We start from the raw sequence: 20,767 nt of genomic DNA, 5'->3' as shown, positions 1-20,767 counted from the left end.
CCTCCAATGCAAGTATATCCTTCCTTAAATACGGAGACTAAAACTGTACGTAGTACTCGAGGTGTGGCCTCACCAATACCCTGTACAGTTGTAGCAGGACTTCTCTGCTTTTATACTCCATTGTCCTTGCAATAAAGGCCATCATTCCATTTGCCTTCCTGATTACTTGCTGTACCTGCATATTAACTTTTTGTGTTTCATGCACAAGGACCCCCAGGTCCCTCTGTACTGCAGCACTTGCAATTTTTCTCAATTTAAATTTAAATTTGCTTTTCTATTTTTTCTGCCAAAGTGGATAACCTCACACTTTCTCACATTATACTCCATCTGCCAAATGTTTGCCCACTCACTTAGCCTGTCTATATCCCTCTGCAGGTTTTTTGTGTCCTCCTCACAATTTGCTTTCCCACCCATCTTTGTATCATCAGCAAACTTGGCTACATTACACTCGGTCCCTTCATCCAAGTAATTAATATAGATTGTAAATAGTTGAAGCTTCAGCACCGAACCCTGCGGCACCCCACTAATTACTCTTTGCCAACCGGAAAATGACCCATTTATCCCAACTCTCTGTTTTCTGTTACTTAGCCAATCCTCTATTCATGCTAATATATTACCCCCAACCCTGTGAACTTTTATCATGTGCAGTCACCTTTTATGTGGCACCTTATCGAATGCCTTCTGGAAATCCAAATACACCACATCCACTGGTTCCCCTTTATCCACCCTGCTCGTTACATCCTCAAAGAACTCCAGCAAATTTGTCAAACGTGATTTCCCTTTCATAAAACCATGCTGACTCTGCTTGATTGAATTATGCTTTTCCAAATGTCCTGCTATGGCTTCCTTAATAATGGACTCCAGCATTTTCCCAATGACAGATGTTAGGCTAACTGGTCTATAGTTTCCTACTTTCTGTCTGCCTCATTTTTTAAATAGTGGGGTTACATTTGTGGCTTTCCAATTCCCTGGACCTCCCCAGAATCCAGGGAATTTTGGTAGATTACAAACAATGCATTCAGTGTCTGTGCAGCCACTCCTTTTAAGACCCTAGGATGCAAGCCATCAGGTCCAGGGAACTTGTCCGTCTTTAGTCCCATTATATTACTGAGCACTACTTCTTTAGTGATAGTGATTGTATTAGGTTCCTCACTTCCTATAGCCCCTTGATTATCCACTATTGGGATGTTTTTAGTATCTTCTACCGTGAAGACCGATACAAAATATTTGTTCAACGTCTCTGCCATTTCCCTGTTCCCCATTATTAATTCCCCAGTCTCATCCTCTCGTGGACCAACATTTACTTTAGCCACTCTTTTAATTTCATGTACCTGTCATGAAACTCTTACTATCTGTTTTTATATTTCGTGCTAGTTTACTTTCATAATCTATCTCTTTATTATTTCTTTAGTCGTTCTTTGCTGGCTTTTAAAAGTTTCCCAATCCCCTGGCCTCCCTCTACTCTTGGCCACATTGTATGCCCTTGTTTTCAATTTGATATTGTTATATATGTGGACTTGTATTTACTCTGTACAGCCACCAGAGGCTCTTCCCCTGGAGTCCCAAGGGATCCCAAAATCCCTTGGAGCACAGGTATTTAAGGAGGCTTCACAGGTTGGAGAGGCACTCTGGAGACCTGCAATAAAAGACTAAGGTCACACTTTACTTTGAGCTCACAGTGTTCAGTCTAACTCTTTCTCCATACACAACAACTGGCGACGAGATACAGATAGCGATCCCAAAGATGCAGAGAACAGTGGGCATCCTGGAGAAATTTTCGTAGGGAGATGATTGGGAAACTTTTGTGGAGTGCTTCGACAAATACTTCGTGGCCAACGAGCTGGATGGGGAAGAGAGCGCTGCCAAACAAAGGGCGATCCTCCTCACCGTCTGTGGGGCACCAATGTATGGCCTCATAAAGAATCTGCTCACTCCAGCGAAACCCATGGAGAAATTGTATGATGATTTGTGCACACTGGTCCGAGAGCATTTGAACCCGAAGGAAAGCGTTCTGATGGCGAGGTACCGGTTCTACATCTACCAAAAGGTCTCAAGGCCAGGAAATGGTGAGTTATGGCGCCGAGCTAAGATGCCTTGCAGGACATTGTGAATTTGAAGGACATTTGGAGCACATGCTCAGAGACTTTTTCGTACTTGGCATTGGCCACGAAACCATACTTCGCAAACTTTTGACTGTAGAGACCTCAACCTTGAGTAAGGCCATAGTGATAGCCCAGGCGTTCATTGCCACCAGTGACAATACTAAGCAAATCTTTCAGCACACAAGTGCTGCTACAAGTACTGTGAACAAAGTGATGTTGTTTTCGAATGGTAATGTACAGGGCAGGTCACACATACCTGCAGCTGCACGTCCGCAGATGACTCAGAGTCCACCATCAAGGGTGATGAATGCAAGGCCATTAACACCTTGTTGGCATGCGGGGGTAATCATCATTTCCATTCATGCCAATTCAAAGAGTACGTTTGCAAGGCTGTGGAACAATGGGACACCTCCAACGAGTGTGCAGTGAGCTGCTAAGTCTGTTAAACCTACAAACCACCATGTTGCAGAGGAGAACAGATCCATGGAGGATCACGACGAACCAGAGCCTTGGATCGAGGAGGCAGAGGTACATGGGATACACACATTCACCACGAATTGTCCCCCGATAATGCTGAATGTTAAACTAAATGGATTCCCAGTGTCAATGGAGCTGGACACGGGCGCGAGCCAGTCCATCATGGGCAAAAAGACTTTCGAAAGGTTGTGGTGCAACAAGGCCTCAAGGCCAGTCTTAACTCCAGTTCGCACGAAACTAAGAACTTACACGAAAGAACTGATTCCTGTAATCGGCAGTGCTGCCGTAAAGGTCTCCTACGATGGAGCGGTGCACAAGCTACCACTCTGGGTGGTACCGGGCGATGGTCCCACTCTGCTCGGCAGGAGCTGGCTGGGAAAGATACGCTGGAACTGGGACGACGTCCGAGCGCTATCACCCGCTGACCACACTTCATGTGCCCAGGTCTTAAACAAATTTCCTTCGCTGTTCGAACCAAGCATCGGGAAATTCCAAGGAGCAAAAGTGCAGATCCACCTAATTCCGGGGGCACGACCCATCCATCACAAGGCGAGAGCAGTACCATACATGATGAGAGAAAAGGTAGAGATCGAGCTAGACCAGCTGCAAAGAGAGGGCATCATTTCACCAATCGAGTTCAGCCAGTGGGCCAGTCCTATTGTCCCAATCTTCAAGGGAGATGGCACCATCAGAATCTGTGGCGATTACAAAGTAACTAACAATCGTTTCTCCCTGCAGGACCAATACCCACTACCAAAGGCTGACGACCTCTTCGCAACACTGGCGGGAGGAAAGACGTTCACGAAGTTGGATCTGACTTCAACCTTTATGAGCAGAAACTGGAGGAATCATCGAAGGCCCTCACCTGCATCAACACGCACAAAGGTCTTTTTGTTTATAACAGATGCCCGTTTGGAACCCGATCATTCCAGAGAAACATGGAAAGTTTACTGAAGTCAGTCCCGCATACCGTGATCTTCCAGGACGACATCTTGGTCACAGGTCGAAACACAGTCGAGCACCTGCAGAACCTGGAGGAGGTTCTTAGTCAACTCAACCACGTGGGGCTCAGGTTTAAATGCTTGAAGTGCGTTTTCCTGGCGCCTGAAGTGGAGTTCTTGGGAAGGAGGTTTGCGGCGGACGGCATCAGGCCCACCAACACGATGACGGAGGCAATCGAGAAGGCACCGAGGCCACAGAACGTGACGGAGCTGCGGTCGTTTCTGGGACTCTTGAACTACTTTGGTAACTTCTTACCGGGTCTCAGCAGACTAATAGACCCACTACATGTCTTACTACGAAAAGGGGGCGAATAGGTTTGGGGCAAAAGCCAAGAAAATGCCTTTGTAAAAGCGAGAAAATTGTTATGCTCAAACAAATTGCTTGTGTTGTATGATCCATGTAAGCGTTTGGTACTAGCATGTGATGCGTCGTCATATGGCGTCGGGTGTGTATTGCAACAAGCTAATGATTTCGGGAACTGCAACTGGTTGCTTATGCATCCAGGAGTCTGTCTAAGGCTGAGAGAGCCGACAGCATGATTGTAAAAGAAGCATTAGCGTGTGTCTATGTGGTAAAGAAAATACATCAATACCTGTTTGGGCTAAAATTCGAATTGGAAACTGACCATAAGCCACTTATATCCCTGTTTTCCGAGAGTAAATGGATAAATACCAACGCATCGACCCGCATCCAGAGATGGGCGCACACGTTGTCCGCATACAACTACGCCATCCGCCACAGGCCAGGCACAGAAAACTGCGCCTATGCTCTCAGTAGGCTGCCATTGCCCACCACGGGTGTGAAAATGGCGGAGGCCGCAGATCTAGCCAAGGTTATGGAAGCATTTGAGAGTGAGCAATCACCCGTTACTGCCCGACAGATCAAAACTTGGACAAGCCAAGATCCCTTATTATCTCTAGTCAAAAGCTGTGTGCTTCACGGGAGCTGGTCCAGTGTCCCAGTGGAAATGCAGGAAAAGATAAAGCCATTCCAGCGGCGCAAAGATGAAATGTCTATACAGGCAGACTGCCTCTGTGGGGCAATCGAGTATTGGTCCCCAAGAAGGGCAGACACACCTTCATCAATGACCTCCACAGTACCCACCCAGGCATCGTAATGATGAAAGTGATAGCCAGATCCCACGTGTGGTAGCCCGGTATCGATGCAGACTTAGAGTCCTGCGTTCACAGATGTAATACATGCTCGCAGTTAAGCAATGTACCCAGGGAGACACCACTAAGTTTTTGGTCTTGGCCCTCCAAACCGTGGCCTAGGGTACACATCGACTATGCAGGCCCATTCTTGGGTAAAATGTTCCTTCTGGTTGTAGACGCGTACTCCAAGTGGATTGAATGTGAGATAATGTCGGCTAGCACGTTCGCTGCCACTACTGTAAGCCTGCGGGCCATGTTTGCCACTCATGGCTTACCTGATGTCCTGATGAGCGACAACGGGCCATGTTTTACCAGTGCTGAGTTCAAAGAATTCATGATCCGTAACGGGATCAAACATGTCACATCTGCCTCGTTTAAACCAGCGTCCAATGGTCAGGCAGAGAGAGCAGTGCAAACCATCAAGAAAGGCTTGAAGAGGGTAACTGAAGGCTCACTGCAGACTCGCCTATCCCGAGTCCTGCTTAGCTACCGCATGAGACCCCACTCACTCACTGGGATCCCACCTGCTGAACTGCTCATGAAAAGAGTACTTAAGACAAGGATCTCGTTAGTTCACCCTGATCTACGTGAACAGGTAGAGAGCAGGCGGCTTCAACAAAGTGCATACCATGATAGCACAAATGTGTCAAACGAGATTGAAATCAATGGTCCTGTATTTTTATTAAATTATGGACAAGGTCCCAAGTGGCTTCCCGGCACTGTCGTGGCTAAAGAGGGGAGCAGGGTGTTTCGGGTCAAATTTTTAAATGGACTCATTCACCGGAAACACTTGGACCAAATCAAACTCAGATTCACAGACTATCCTGAGCAACCCACCTTGCACCTTACCTTTTTTGATCTCCCAACATACACACCAGTGGCAACCGACACCACGGTTGACCACGAAGCAGAATCCATCATCCACAGCAGCCCTGCAGGGCCCAACACACCAGGCAGCCCAGCAAGGCCAGCTGCACAGCAGCCCAGCGAGGGCCCAACAAATGATTCAACAACACCAACTTTCACACCGAGACGATCAACCAGGGCAAGAAGGGCTGAGATTGACTCACATTGTAAATAGTTACACTATTGACTTTGGGGGGGGGGGGAGTGTTGTTATATATGTGGACTTGTATTTACTCTGTACAGCCACCAGAGGGCTCATCCCCTGGAGTCCCAAGGGATCCCAAAATCCTTGGGAGCACAGGTATTTAAGGAGGCTTCACAGGTTGGAAGGCACTCTGGAGACCTGCAATAAAAGACTAAGGTCACACTTTACTTTGAGCTCACAGTGTTCAGTCCGATTCTTCCTTCATACACAACAGATACCATCCCTTATTTCCTTAGTTAGCCACGAATGCTTATCCCTTTTCTTACAGTCTTTCCTTCTTGTTGGGATATATTTTTGTTGCAAGTTATGAAATAACTTTCTCTACATCTACCCTATTCCATTACCTTAAAGACCTCCATATCAGGTCACCCCCTCAGCCTTCTCTTTTCCAGAGAAAAGAGCCCCAGCCTGTCAGCTTTTCCTGCTAATTATAACCTCTCAGTTCTGGTATCAATCTTGAGAGTCTTTTTCTCACCTTCTTCAACACCTTTTTATTATATGGAGACCAGAACTGTTCACAGCACACCAAGTGTAGTCTAAGCAAGGTTCGATGCAAGTTTAACATAGCTTCTCTGCTTTTCAATTCTATCCCTCTAAAAAAGAATCCCAGTGCGTTGTTTGCTTTTTTAACGGTCTTATAACCTGTGTCACTACTTTTAGTGAGCTGTGAATGTGTACCGCAGCTCCCCGTACTCCTCTACCGATTTAGACTCCATTTAGATGATGACAGCCATGGCACTCGCCTCTGAGTCAGAAGGTTGTGGGTTCAAGTCCTGATCCTGGGACTTGAGCACAAAAATCTAGGCTGATACTCCAAGGTAGTGCTGCACTGTCGGAGGTGCCATCTTTCGGATGGGACGTTAAACCGAGGCCCCGTCTGCTCTCTCAGATGGATGTAAAAGATCCCACGGCACTATTTCGAAGCGTTATCCCCAGTGTCCTGGCCAATATTTATCCCTCAATTAACATAACAAAAACAGATTATCTGGTCATTATCAGATTGCTGTGTGTGGGAGCTTGCTGTGCCACGTTTCCCACATTACAGCAGTGACTGGACTTCAAAAAGTATTTCATTGGCTGTAAAGCGCATCGAGTTGGCCAGTGGTCGTGAAAGGCACTATATAAATGCAAGTCTTGCTTTCTTTTATTATCCAAGCATTATGTGGCCTCTTTATTCTTCCTAACAAAATGCATCACCTCACATTTATCTGTATTGATATTAATTTGCCAATCACACGCCTGTTCTGCAATTTTATTTTTTCGCATTCTTTCTTTCTATTAACCACGCCCACCCCCCCATTTGGTGCTGTCCGTGGACTCTGAAATTGTACTTCCGATTCCCGAGTCCAAATCATTGATGTAAATGGTGAACTACTGTTGGCACGGTAACGACCCCACACTCGACTACACCACCATTGGCTGCCACTGTTTTGTGATTGTAGCGGCAGGTATTAAAGCAGGTTTCGCGCCCTCTCACACTCTCCGACTCCCCCAGGGATGGGATGCATAGCACACCTACCGTTCACTGCCAATTCTAGCCGGTAAACCGGAGGCAACGTCTAGCGCAGAAACTTGGCAGATAATTAAGGTGAAATAAACATCTGTTGAACAGTGTATGTGAGGAGATTACTAGCTATGGGGAAATGTCACCAGTCAGCCTGGTACTGAGACGTAAAAGACCAGGAAGGTCTTAGGCCCTGTGGAAATGAGGTGGCCTCCCATTAGAAACAAAGAAACATAGAAAATAGGTGCAGGAGTCGGCCATTCGGCCTTTCGAGCCTGCAACACCATTCAATATGATCATGGCTGATCATGCAACTTCAGTACCCCATTCCTGCTTTCTCTCCATACCCCTTGATCCCTTTAGCCATAAGGGCCACATTTAACTCCCTTTTGAATATATCTAACGAACTGGCCTCAACAACTTTCTGTGGTAGAGAATTCCACAGGTTCACAATTCTCTGAGTGAAGAAGTTTCTCCTCATCTCGGCCCTAAATGGCTTACCCCTTATTCTTAGACTGTGACCCCTGGTTCTAGACTTCCCCAACATCGGGAATATTTTTCCTGCCTCTAACCTGTCCAATCCTGTCAGAATATTATATGTTTCTATGAGAACCCCTCTCATTCTTTTAAATTCCAGTGAATATAAGCCTAGTTGATCCAATCTTTCTTCTTATGTCAGTCCTGCCATCCTGGGAATCAGTCTGGTGAACCTTTGCTGCACTCCCTCAATAGCAAGAATGTCCTTCCTCAGATTAGGAGACCAAAACGGTACACAATATTCAAGGTGTGGTCTCACCAAGGCCCTGTACAACTGCAGTAAGACCTCCCTGCTCCTATACTGATCCATATTGATCTCATAAACCAGTGCAGGGCACCGGCATAACTGCTGGGATCACAGCATGCTGAGGGACATCTTACTCCAGCAAGGAATCTTCAGGGAAGGAAGGGCGAAAAATCAGAGTGATACGAGCAGAGACCCTAAATGGAACAACTTTTATGCCCAGAAGCAAGGGTAAGTGGGTGTGAGTCTCTGAGACATTCAAAGGGCTTAGATGCATAAAGTGGGGCAATGAAGCGGGTCCAGAGATTCTGTCAGCATTTAAACTTGGGTAATTCAGTTCTAATCTTTCAATCACTTGCTGGTATCTGGTGTTTGTTCTACAGAGGTAACAGGTCAATCTCCTCTTCCCTCTCCCGTCCCTTCCTGAATACGCCGACTCATACTGGGATACTGAGCTCCAGCAGCTCCCCAGGACCTTGGCCAAGTGGCTATTCTTCATGAGTGAACCTAGACAGTGAGTGTTGGTAGCTGTTGAACTATGGTAGGTGTCACAACCAAGCCTGATCCTGTCCTGATGACCCCACATCCACACACTGTACTATTGGGCGGGGATTACTTATGGCGATCACACATGTCAATCCCCTCACTAGCCAAGCTGTGACGAGGCCGAATGTAACGCACTGACTGAGATTATTAGCTCATTGAGCGCAGAGCGGGACTGGGTTGGGATTTCCTGCTTTGTGTGGCATAGTCTGGTACATGTGGCAAGGAATGGTACATTTGTGATCACTGTTACAAGTCAGTCATTTATGTAAGTGTCAGAACAGCGAGTTGGATGGAATTCTCTCAAGATTGACCATGCAGACCTCTAGGTTCTCATACAGACATTTCACAGTTTGGTGGGTGTGAGTTTTTTTTAACTGTTAGGCCTGCATTGAGAATTGGCATTTAACATAGACAAGTGCAGTGTTATGCATGTAGGCAGGATCAACATTAAGTTTATGGGGAATAGAACTGAAGCCTGTGAAGTAAGAAAAAGATCTTGGTGTCATAATTCATAACTCTCTGAAGGTTCATGACCAATGCTGTGCCGCTGTAACTAAAGCAAATAAGGTACTGGGCTGCATTCAGCGGACAATTCAATATAAAGCACAACATACAATGTTATCCTTGTACACAACCTTAGTTCGACTTCACTTAGAATACTATTTTCAATTTTGGTCCCCTGACATGGTGGATGATAGTGAGGCTTTGGAAAGGTTCCGCGGAGAGCCACCAGATTGATTCCCAGTTTAAAGCAACTTAGCTACCTAGGTAGATTTAAAAATCTGAATCTTAATGGTTTGAGGCGCAATTTGATTGCGGTCTATAAAATAACAAAGGGGGTAGATTGTGTTCACATTGACAAGTTATTTCAAATAGGGAGGTTGGGAGGACCAGGGCTCATGTTTACAAGTTACGCAAGGGTAGAACCAGTTAGATAATAGGCAGTTCTTCTTTTCCCAGAGAATAGTAGACTTATGGAACAATGTGCTGATTGGCTATCTGCATTCAAAAGAGAGCTGGGCAGATTCCTGGCTGGGGCAGAGCTTGTGTCATACAAAAGGTAGATGCTGTAATGTATGCACCTGTCTGTATGCTCACAGTTTGTAGAGCTGTTGTCCCTTGGGAGCCGACGCCTCACAACTTGAGCCTCCTCCGGGAAATCTCCTCCGTGCCTTTCAGTTCTGCATGGAGGGGATTCCTGTACGGGCTGCTCCTGCACACTCTCCACCTTGCCATTCTGATCTGCCGTCCGGACACGCCATGGCGCACCATCTTGCCGTCCGGAGGAGGCGGGGGTCCCCAAAGGAGTGCTCCCTACGCGGGAGTCCTCCCCTTATTTATTGGAGACTTGGCCTGGAGGGTGGTGAACGGAGCAGTCCCGTGAAAATACGTTTTTAAGTCGCTTCACGGGCTCCCAGGCCGCCTGCAATTTCTGCGATCTAGAAGAGTCCGTGTTCCATGTTTTTATGGAATGTGCGAGGTTGCAGCCCCTGTTTCATTGTTTGAAGGGGCTGCTCCTCAAATTCTGGTTGCACTTCAGTCCCACACTCCTGATCTTTGGGCACCCTGTGCGGAGGGGAGCGGGCAGGTCGGAAGGCCTCCTCGTAGGACTGCTCTTGGGCACGGCCAAGGGGGCCAACAACCGGTCCAGGCAGCGGGCGGTCGAGGGGGTCGTTCAGCCCGACTGCCTGCCTCTCTTCCGCGGTTACATCCGAGCCAGGGTATCCCTGGAGATGGAGAACGTGGTGTCCACCGGTACGCTCGCGGCCTTCCGCGAGAGGTGGGCGCCGGAGGGACTGGAGTGCCTCATCACCGCCGGCAACCAAATTTTAATTTCATTTTAGGTCTAAATGATCATTTGTTTAATTTGCCGGTTTTAGTGCTCCCCCTTTTAGCCAGGGGGCACTTCTGTCATTTGTGTTTCAGTGCCCTCAAAAAAAATAGTGGGCACTTGTTTGAAAGTGTTTGATGTGCCCCCCCTCCCTTTAATCAGGGGGCACTTGATTTATTGTTTTCTACAAAAATAGTTGTAGAGCCGTTGTCCCTCGGGAGGCTGTGCCTCACAACTTGAACCGCCTCTGGGAAATCCCCTCCGTGCCTTTCAGTTCTGCCCGGAGAGGATTCCTGTACGGGATGTTCTTGCACACTCTCCACGTTGCCATCCTTGTCTGAGTCCGGACACATCATGGCACACCGTCTTGCCTTCCGGAGGAGGCGGGGGTCCCCAGTGGAGTGCACTCTACGCGGGAGTCCTCCCACTATTTATTGGGGACTTGGCCTGGAGGGTGGTGCACGGAGCAGTCCCGTGCAATAAGTTTTTACGTCGGTTCACGGGCTCCCAGGCCGCCTGCAATTTCTGCGGTCTGGAAGAGTCCGTGTTCCATTTTTTTTTTGAATGTGCGAGGTTGCAGCCCCTCTATTTGAAGGGGCTGCTCCTCAAATTCTGGCTGCTTTTCAGTCCCTCACTCCTGATCTTTGGGCATTCTGTGCGGAGGAGAGCGGGCAGGTCGGAAGGTCTCCTCATAGGACTGCTCCTGGGCACGGCCAAGGGGGCCATCAGCCAGTCCAGGCAACGGGCGGTCGAGGGGGTCGTTCAGCCCAACTGCCTGCCTCTCTTCCGCGGTTACATCCGAGTAAGTTTGTCGGTTTTAGTGCTCCCCCCCGCCCCCACCTTTTAACCAGGGAGCATTTGTATAATTTTTGTTTCTAGTGCCCTCAACAAAAACAAAACAAAAAAAAACAAGGGGGCACTTGAAAAGTTTTTGGAGTGTGCCCCCCCTTTAATCAGGGGGGCACTTGATTACTGATACAACTAAAATAGTTGTAGAGCTGTTGAGTTGTGAGTGGCTTACCCAATCACGTGATGTTCCCAAGACTCAATAAAACCCCGGCCAGTTAGGTTCAGGTGATCCACAATGAGGCAGGTGGTTGTGAGCCTGGTGGATGAACTGATAATGAGTAGCGTAATTGTTAAATCTTTGCTAACAAATCCACTAGTTCTTAATAGCAATGTGTTGCTATGAATTCTTAAGCAAAGAACCCATGAAGCAAATACATTACAGGTGCCAAGTAATTCAAGTCATGATCAATGTGATCTCCTGGACTAGTTTCGATAGCCTTAGGGAGGTCGGGGATGAATTTTCCAGCTTGTATCTCTCCCAGGAGATTACATGGCCCCTGGTGGGTAGGGAATGTCTGAGTCATGATGCGTAAGGCATCATCACTGTATGGGGCAGGCTAGATAGTCCAGCTGGTACTTTCCTGCCCGACATTTTCTTATGTTCGTATGTAACCCATGTGAAGACGCCATCTAACTGACCATAACTGTGGGCAGTGCAGGGGGTTAGAACATAATCTTTTCTCCTTTGGGAACTGGACTGATGGGATGAAAGTCTCTTTGTGCTGAAGTTAAGGGCTTCAAGTGAGTTTCGAAACATCTCAACCTTGCTCCTACTGAAAGAGGCAGTATAGCTTGACATTGTCCATAGTTCAATATAGACTATTACTCAATTTAAATTTAAATTTAAATTCCACTGTGTGATGTGAGAACAGCATATCACACTGGACCAGCAGAAAGCACACTGCTAAAGGAGGATTTAAGGTACATACTGGGACACTGTGGAGGAAACTTTAGCCTCTATCTAACCCGAGTCGTACCTGACCTGAACGTGCTTGATAGAGCAGTGCAGTGGGAGCTTTATCTGGCATCTAACCCGTGCTGTACCTCAACTAGAGGGCAAAGGGAGCTTTATACAAAACAGGGTAAAATTATAACTGGAAGAGTAGGAGCAATCATCGTACCTGAGAGTCAGGTCCATAATATCCAGAACCCTGGGGCGATCAGCATTTGCTCTTCAAGTGACATGGGCAGTGCCAGCTGGTTTACCTCCTTCACTCTCCGTGACACTGTACCATGTGACTCACTCTCCCGTACCATCTGACTCACTCTCCTGTATCATGTGACTCGCTCTCAGTGACACTGCCATTGTAGTGTCCGCTGTGGCTCAGTGAGTAGCATTTGGGCCTCTGGGGCAGATGGTTATGTTGTTCAAGTTCCACTCCAGAGACTTGAGCACAAAAATCTAGGCTGACACTCCAGTGGAGTGCTGCACTATCAGAGGTGCTGTCTTTTGGATGAGGAGTTAAACCGAGGCCCATCTGCCCTCTCAGGTGGATGTAAAAGATCCCACGGCACTATTTCGAAGAAGAGGAGGGGGAGTTATGCCCAGTGTCCTGACCAATATTTATCCCTCAATCAACATCACTAAAACAGATTATCTGGGTCATTATCACATTGCTGTTTGTGGGAGCTTGCTGTGCGCAAATTGGTTTCCGCGTTTCCTACATTACTAAGCGTTTTGGGATGCCCAATGGTTGCGACAGGTGTAAATGCAAGTCTTTCTTTCTCAAGGCTCTCTCTCAATGATACTGCACGTGACTGAATAGTGATATAATTATCTAGCTTTTCTTTTAAATTTACATGTGGATTCTGTTCCCTTTCACTTTCCTGACAGTCAGTCACCACAGGAGCTGTTCTTGAGTGCTCATGTGTTACCCTGCTCACTGCGGCCATGATCTGTACTTCCGGACCTGTGCATCTGGTACAAGCTTTGGGCCTGTTCTATTTCTTTCACTTTTTGCTTGATTGCCTGCAGATTTATCCTCTTTTGTATTTTCTTTTACTCTGCAAATCATTATCATCAGAGGCAGTCCCTCGAATCGAGGATGACTTGCTTCCACATCAAAAAGTTCACAGGTGTTTCAATGATGGACCTAAAATTCCAGGTCCGAACTAAATCTTGAAGGGTGGAAGATGCCTGTGCGTGGATTTTTTTAACATGTGGTGGCCATTGCACACCAGCCACTACAAGGGCTCGACAGAGCTGGGTCTTGGTCCAGTGGCAAGGGTTAACCAGGACGACCGGAGACCTGCTCTGCTGCACAGACCTAGTGCGCACACATGTCGTGGTGTGGGCTGGCCCGTGCTTCCCCTGGGCCCTCGCCTCTTTTGGGCCCCGAACTCACGCCCCTCCTGGGTTCCGATCACAACCCTCTACATTCTCTCGCCGCTCCTTTGCCCCGACCTCGCCGCTCCTGCAGTACCTGCCCACGCTCCAATCACCGACCTGGACCTTGATGACGTCACTCTTCACTGCCGTTGTTCTCCTGCTCCTGCACGTGTTGCTCCCTGGAGTGGTGTGCTGCACGCTGCTCCTTCCGCTCCCGGCCTGCTCCGGTGCTCTGCAAATACCCGCGCCGTGGTACAACACCAGAATAATTCAAAAGCAAAATACTGCAGATGCTGGAATCTGAAATAAAAACAGAAAATGCTGGAAATCTCAGCGGGTCAGGCAGCATCTGTGGAGAGAGAAACAGAGTTAACGTTTTGGGTCAGCGACCCTTCGTCAGAACTGGCAAATGTTCGAAATGAGCAGATTCTTAAGGAGCACTGAAAGGGGGAGGGGAGGAAAGAACAAAAGGGAAGACGGGCCGATTTGAAATGGTAATGGCAGAAATTAGAAGAAGACTAGACTAGATAGGGTGTGAATGGGGGGGGGGGGGTTAAAAAAAGGGGGAAAGGGAGAAAAATACGGGCAGAGGTTACGATCTGAAGTTGTTGAACTCGATGTTGAGTCCAGAAGGCTGTAAAGTGCCTAAATGAAAGATGAGGTGCTGTTCCTCGAGCTTGCGTTGAGCTTCATGGGAACAGTGCAGATGGCCGAGGACCGACCAGTTCCCAGCTCTTTGTTAAACGGCAGCAATTTGTTTTTAATTCATGCTGGACATTAATTATTTTCCACCACGGGCCTGGCAAAAACAGGAGGTTATTACAGGCCAGCGTTGCCCAGTAGCAGGGTGGTCATGGTCTACCCTCTCAGCCTGAGTTGTGTTCGGGCCTCCATCAGCGACTTTTGTGAATCACTGGATCGCGGTAACCAACAGAGCGATGGGGCGGGCTCAGATGGCATTGTAGGTCAACTCAGGCTGTAAATGAGAGCCCTGGAATTACTCCCAGGCATTTCTAGCTGTCTCTACAACGTACTACAGCAAGCTGTTCACACCTCGGCTCTGATGCTACATGCAGTTCCCCAGTCCGAGTAATCCAGGCCTTGTCACCCTGGCGCCTCTTTGTGCTTCTGTTGAATTTTGGCAGAGAGCTGCCTTAGTGGAGACTAAATCCTAAATCAGGTCACCAAGAAACTGGTCGTATCAGCAGCTTGAGATATATGCAAATTAATAGGAGCAGAGATTTTAAAAAATCATTCACGGGATGTGGGACGTCGCAGACAAGGCCGGCATTTATTGCCCATCCCTAATTGTCCCTTGAGAAGGTGGTGGTGAGCCACCTTCTTGAACCATTGCAGTCCAGTAGGTGACACTTCTTTGTAGTGGCAGTGAAGAGTCAACCACATTGCTGTGGGTCTGGAGTGACATATAGACCAGACCGGGTAAGGGCGGCAGATTTCCCTTCCGGTAGTTACATGGTAACCATGGTACCAGTTTTTTATTCCAGATTTATTTAATTAACTGAATTTAAATTCCCCAGCTGCCGTCTCCCGATCATTAGTCCAGCCCTCGGGATTACTAGTCCAGTGACATAACCATTGTGTTACCAGGGGCCGTATAGAAAGTTTAAATCTGAGGTTCCATACACCCGTGTGACCTGCAAAGGCGAAAGTTGGGATACCGTTGCTGCCGTGGAAGTACCTTTGTGCAGGTGCTAGTCTGTGCTACTTTCTCAACCCACGAGAAGGAAAGAAAGATTTTCATTTATATAGCGCCTTTCACGACCACCGGACGTTTCAAAGCACTTTTGGAGTGTAGTCACTGTTGTAATGTGGGAAACGTGGCTGCCAATTTGCGCAAGCAAGCTCCCACAAACAGCAATGTGATAATGACCAGATAATCTGTCTTCGGTGATGTTGATTGAGAGATAAATATTGCTCAGGATACCGGAGATAACTTCCCTGCTTTTCTTCGAAATAGTGCCATGGGATCTTTTACCTGAGAGAGCAGACAGGGCTTTGGTTTAGCGTCTCATCTGAAAGACGGCATCTCCGACAATGCAGCATTCCCTCAGCACTGCACTAGAGTGTCAGCCTAGATTTTTGTGCTCTAGTCTCTGGAGTGGACTTGAACCCACAACCTTCTGACTCAGAGGCGAGAGTGCTGCCCACTGAGCCATGGCTGACACTAGTATTGAAATAGTACAGATTTATTTAATGAACTGAATTCAAATTCCACAGCTGCCATGGAGGTGGGATTTGAACTCACGTCTCCGGATCATGAGTCCAGACTTAGCACATCCGTACGACAATGCTCCATCCACTGTTTAAACAGGTTAAGCCTCCAATAACTTCCGTTGACTTCAGTGGAAATAAATATCAGAAGAGATGTAAAGTCAGCTGTCGACTCGCTGTCGCCCGTTTTACATTATCGCACAAACTCAAAATCTACCCCAAACTCGGTGTCCATACATGCACACTTCGAATTAGGGTCACTGGATAGTAATTAGGAGCAGGAATTTAATTCATAGATTTCCCCCCCCCCCCCCCCTTATCTAGCCCAGGGCTGATGAGGCCCGTTATAAACCCCAGGCTTGTCCCACCAGAGGTCAGCACCTACCCTGGATTGAACCTAGGGCCTTTCTGGGCTGTGTAGCTCAGGACTTTCCTTCCTGAGAAATTGGGGCAGTTCATCGCAAATAATATTTGAAAAGTATTATCTTTTTTTTTAAAGCTCTATAACCTGTTCTTTTGTTCTTTCTCCATTCAAATAGATTCTTGAGCTCAGTGCGGAAGACGACAATGGCTGCTCCATTGGTGTTCTGGTTGCTTGTCCTCACAAGTGTGGGTCTGAATGCAGCTATGCCTATCAGCACAGATGTACCAATGTCATCAAATACCGCAGAATCATCGGGTGGTTACGAAAGCGAGACCCCTGTTACCGAAGTGTTGCTTTCGATGATGGATACTTCAACATTTGACAGCAGCACTGATACCGTTTTTAGAAGCGCCACTACTGCTATCCCTTCAGATCCTGTCCCTATTGGTGCTGCTATCATGGATTTTATCAACCATTATATGATCTTAATCATCATTGCTGCGATCCTTCTGGTCTTGCTGATTATCATTGTGTGCACTGTGGTGCTGGTGAAGCAGAACTACAAGGCTTCAGCCTACTACCCGTCTTCATACCCCAAGAAAACGTATGTGGATGAGCAGGACAAACGAGGTTCTGCCAAGAGCTTTGACGAAGTTCCTGAGAAGGTCAGCGATGACCCCAAGGAAGAGGGGGCAAACTCCTCCAAGCAGCTGAAAACAGACATACTCACAGTGACCCACAACCTCAAGAAGAAGACGCCATCCAAAGGAGAGGGCAAAGCTCAGGGTGAGGCGGCTGAAAAGGGGGAGCCATCCCAGGCAGCAGACCAGGAGGGTGGGACGGTCACATCGCCAGAAGTCGGAGCGAAAGACGGGGAAGGCCAGAAACCGGACGCAAGGGAAAGCAAGGGAGACAGCGCCACCAAATCACCAGGAACAGAGGGAAAAGAGGAAGGAGGTGAAACGCTGTCCAAGGAGGGAGAGCAAAAGGGAGGGGGAGAAGGAGCAGGAGGAGGAAGCAAGGAACAGGATGGTGAGGAGAGAAAGGACAAGGAGGCGGCGAAGAAATCGGAAACGGCAGGAGGCACAAGCACCAACTCTGACCAACTCTCTGCTGGCGGTATGGGCAGCAAGACTGCTGACAAACCACACACAAACACCACTGAGCAGGCAGCAGGTGCAGCCAAGGCGAAGGGCACGGATAATGCAGTGGGCCCAGAGGCTCAGAAGCCAAAGGAAGTTAAGTTAGCACAGCAAGGGTTGAATGAAGCCAATGCAGACAGCCTCGGCGACCTGGAGAAAACCCCACTCATCCCCAAGCCCGGGGCAGCGCCCAGCGACGCCGGAGCTTTTTAAAGAGCAATCAAAGGAGGAGGCAACATTAGATCGATATGGGATGTGGCAGAGGACTACTTGAATGTTGACTATCTGGAGTGTTATGCTCAGCTTACGACAAAGCCACACATTTTCAACCAGATGCTTTTTGTACCAAAAAAATTTCAGCGTAAAAAGATAACGCAGGAGGATGATAGCCAGAATAAAAACTGCGCCCATTTTGAAAAGTTTAAGAAAAAAATGAAGTTTTGTAATTTCTCTTAGTACAGTGTAGAAATGTTACCCTAGGCCCGTGAGATTGATTCTGATTCCCATGGTAACAGGGGGACAGTCAGCCTATAAACGGGATAACCACGAGAAAATTCCACTATCCAGGAATGCTTGAATTTGCTCTTTGGGCCGTTTAACCACTTTGAAGGATTGCAAAAATATTCATTGGATTTGATGGTATAAATGAGAAAAAAAAATGGCCCATCGGGTAACCCCAAATCAAAACCCCAGCCAACTGATTTGTTAGCTTAGGCGTTGACGTTTTCAGTCAAGTTGCCAGCCCGTTCCCCTCACCTGCAGCTACATGTCACCCATCTGACCAGATATTTGACAGTCGCATGTCACACAAAGCAGATTTTGAGTCCATGTTTTTGGGCTTAGCTGAAACAGAAGACGACACACCTCAGAGGCATGCGCAATTAGTTGATGCCGACTAGCAAGCATTCCTGCACACTAGAATGTAGTAAATAATGTTTTTCACTGTCCTCCGTAGAGTGTTAACATGTCAATTTAAAGGAACTAGTGTCCCCACAAATGCAGCCAAAGTAACTGGAGAAATGAATTGCTGGCTGCTTTAACACTAGCCTTGTCCAGCAAGACAATGACCAAAATATCGTAATCTAAAAGTGTTGGTTTTTGTGATAAAATATCAAATGCATTAGCGGCTGGCTCCAATTCCAAAATGGCCGTCCGCTCGAGTGTTTGAAGACAAAAGCACAACACAAACATTTTTTTTTAAGAATTAATATTAACACAGGTTGTTCAGGCAGGATCTGAACAAAATTAAACACGTAATTGGGGTAAAGCTCCTTGAAGGAAACTTAGCGCTTATCAGACTAAACTGCAATAGCCAATCAGGAAGCTTCAGCACAATAATCCTTCCATTTTTGCGGTGATTTCAACCGTGAGCTCTCCTTTGCTTTTATTTTTTATAGTGAAACTAGACACCATTGTGACAAACGCTTTAGAATCTTTCGGAATCCAAACGGCTGGGTTCCGTCCGTGTGTTACCGATGTAGAGAGCATTATGAGTGCCCGAGTACAGCTTTACTCGACAGGGCGCGATCCTGGGGAATCAGCCACTGCCACAATTCAATTCCTCCACGTTCAGGAAATCCATGGTTAATTTATGTTTTCGTGGGTCGTTTTAAAAAAATATTCGTTCATGGGATATGGGCTTTGCTGGGCAGGCCGGCATTTATTGCCCATCCCTCATTGCCCTTGAGAAGGCAGTGGTGAGCCACCTTCTTGAACCGTTGCAGTCCGTGTGGTGAAGGTGCTCCTACTGTGCTGTTAGAGAGTGAGTTCCAGGATTTTGACCCAGCGATAATGAAGGAACGGCGATATATTTCCAAGTCAGGATGATGTGTGACTGGGAGGGGAACGTGGAGGTGATGGTGTTCCCATGCGCCTGCTGCCCTTGTCCTTCTAGGTGGCAGCGGTCACGGGTTTGGGAGGTGCTGCCGAAGAAGCCTTGGCGAGTTGCTGCAGTGCATCTTGTAGATGGCACACACTGCAGCCACGGCGCGCCGGTGGTGGAGGGAGTGAATGTTTAAGGTGGTGATGGGGTGTCGATCAAGGGGGCTGCTTTGTCCTGGGTGGTGTCGAGCTTCTTGAGCGTTGTTGGAGTTGCACTCGTCCAGGCAAGCGGAGAGGCGAACAAATTATCCTCGACCTCCAGCCTGCACTCAACTCTCTCATGTAAAGAGTGCCGGAGCGACCCGGGTGTGGGCTGCCCGATTTGCTATTTCTTTCCTCAGCCTGTAGAGGCTGGAGTGTCCTCTCGGTGCGTCCCAACGCAGCATGGATTGGGCAACGGAGTGGAAAGAGGCGGGGTTGGGGGGGGGTGGGATCAAACCTGCAAGATCACCGATAATACGGAAAACCTGAAATAAAAGCAGAACATGAGGGAAATGCACAGCAGCTCTATCAGCATCAGGTTAAGATTGAGATGTGGATTAGCTGCACCGAGTTGACATACATCGGAAACGCTGACAGGCCTGCTGTGTATTTTCAGGCCACTCGACCACTCTTGAGGTAATTCATGTAGATCGATCAGAATTTTTTGACGTTTGTTTTATTAATCAGCAGCATAAAAATACGATCATGTTAGATTTTTTTAATTGGGCAAAATTTTCTTCCTGTTTTAAAATTATTTAACATTTCTCTGCGCCCCCCCCCCCCCCCCACCTCGCCCCATTAAATTTGTTCCTGTGGCTTGGGTCCCAGTGCACCCATTCTCTAAAAGAGACCTGTCACTTGTGTCACGGGCTATTGGGCGGTAAGGGGAGTTCATCATATCGCTGTTCCTTGATCGTTGCTGGGTCAAAATCCCAAGCCTCCCACCATGCGGGGGGTGGGGGGGGGGGGGGTACCTTCACCACGTGGCAATTAGGAATGGGCAATAAATGCTGAGAGGTTGAGCAGGTTGGGCCTAAACTCATTGGAGTTTAGAAGAATGAGAGGTGATCTTATTGAAACGTATAAGATTCTGAGAGGGCTTGACAGGGTAGATCCAGAGAGGATGTTTCCCCAAGTGGGAGAATCTAGAACTAGGGGGCAAAGTTTCAGAATATGGGGTCGCCCATTTAAAACGGAGATAAGGAGGAATTTCTTCTCTCAGAGGGTCATGAATCTTTGGAATTCTCTGTCCCAAAGAGCTGCGGAGGCTGGGTCATTGAATATAGTTAAGGTAGAGATAGACAGATCTTTGAATGATAAGGGAGTCAAGGGTTATGGGGAGCGGGCAGGGAAGTGGAGTTGAGGCCAAGATCAGATCAGCCATGATCTTATTGAATGGCGGAGCAGGCTCGAGGGGCCAAATGGCCTACTCCTGCTCCTACTTCTTATGTTCTTATGTTATGGACGCCCACATCCCAGG

At 47.7% G+C, this 20,767-nt stretch overlaps 1 protein-coding gene across 2 annotated transcripts in view; it reads left to right on the top strand.

Annotated features, from left to right (window-relative positions):
- The window catches only part of tmem119b (transmembrane protein 119b), a 55,538-nt gene extending 35,816 nt beyond the window's left edge, over positions 1 to 19,722 (top strand). For both annotated transcript variants that reach the window (XM_070886387.1, XM_070886386.1), the window contains exon 2: positions 16,458 to 19,722. In XM_070886387.1, coding sequence (XP_070742488.1) covers positions 16,486 to 17,637 — 1,152 coding nt within the window. In that variant the 5' untranslated portion in view covers positions 16,458 to 16,485 and the 3' untranslated portion in view covers positions 17,638 to 19,722. The remainder of the gene's footprint in view (positions 1 to 16,457) is intronic.
- Positions 19,723 to 20,767: the final 1,045 nt, after the last annotated feature.

This window comes from Pristiophorus japonicus, chromosome 8, assembly GCF_044704955.1.
Source record: "Pristiophorus japonicus isolate sPriJap1 chromosome 8, sPriJap1.hap1, whole genome shotgun sequence".
NCBI classification, from domain to species: Eukaryota; Metazoa; Chordata; class Chondrichthyes; family Pristiophoridae; genus Pristiophorus; species Pristiophorus japonicus.
This window is presented reverse-complemented; position numbering and strand designations above follow the sequence as displayed.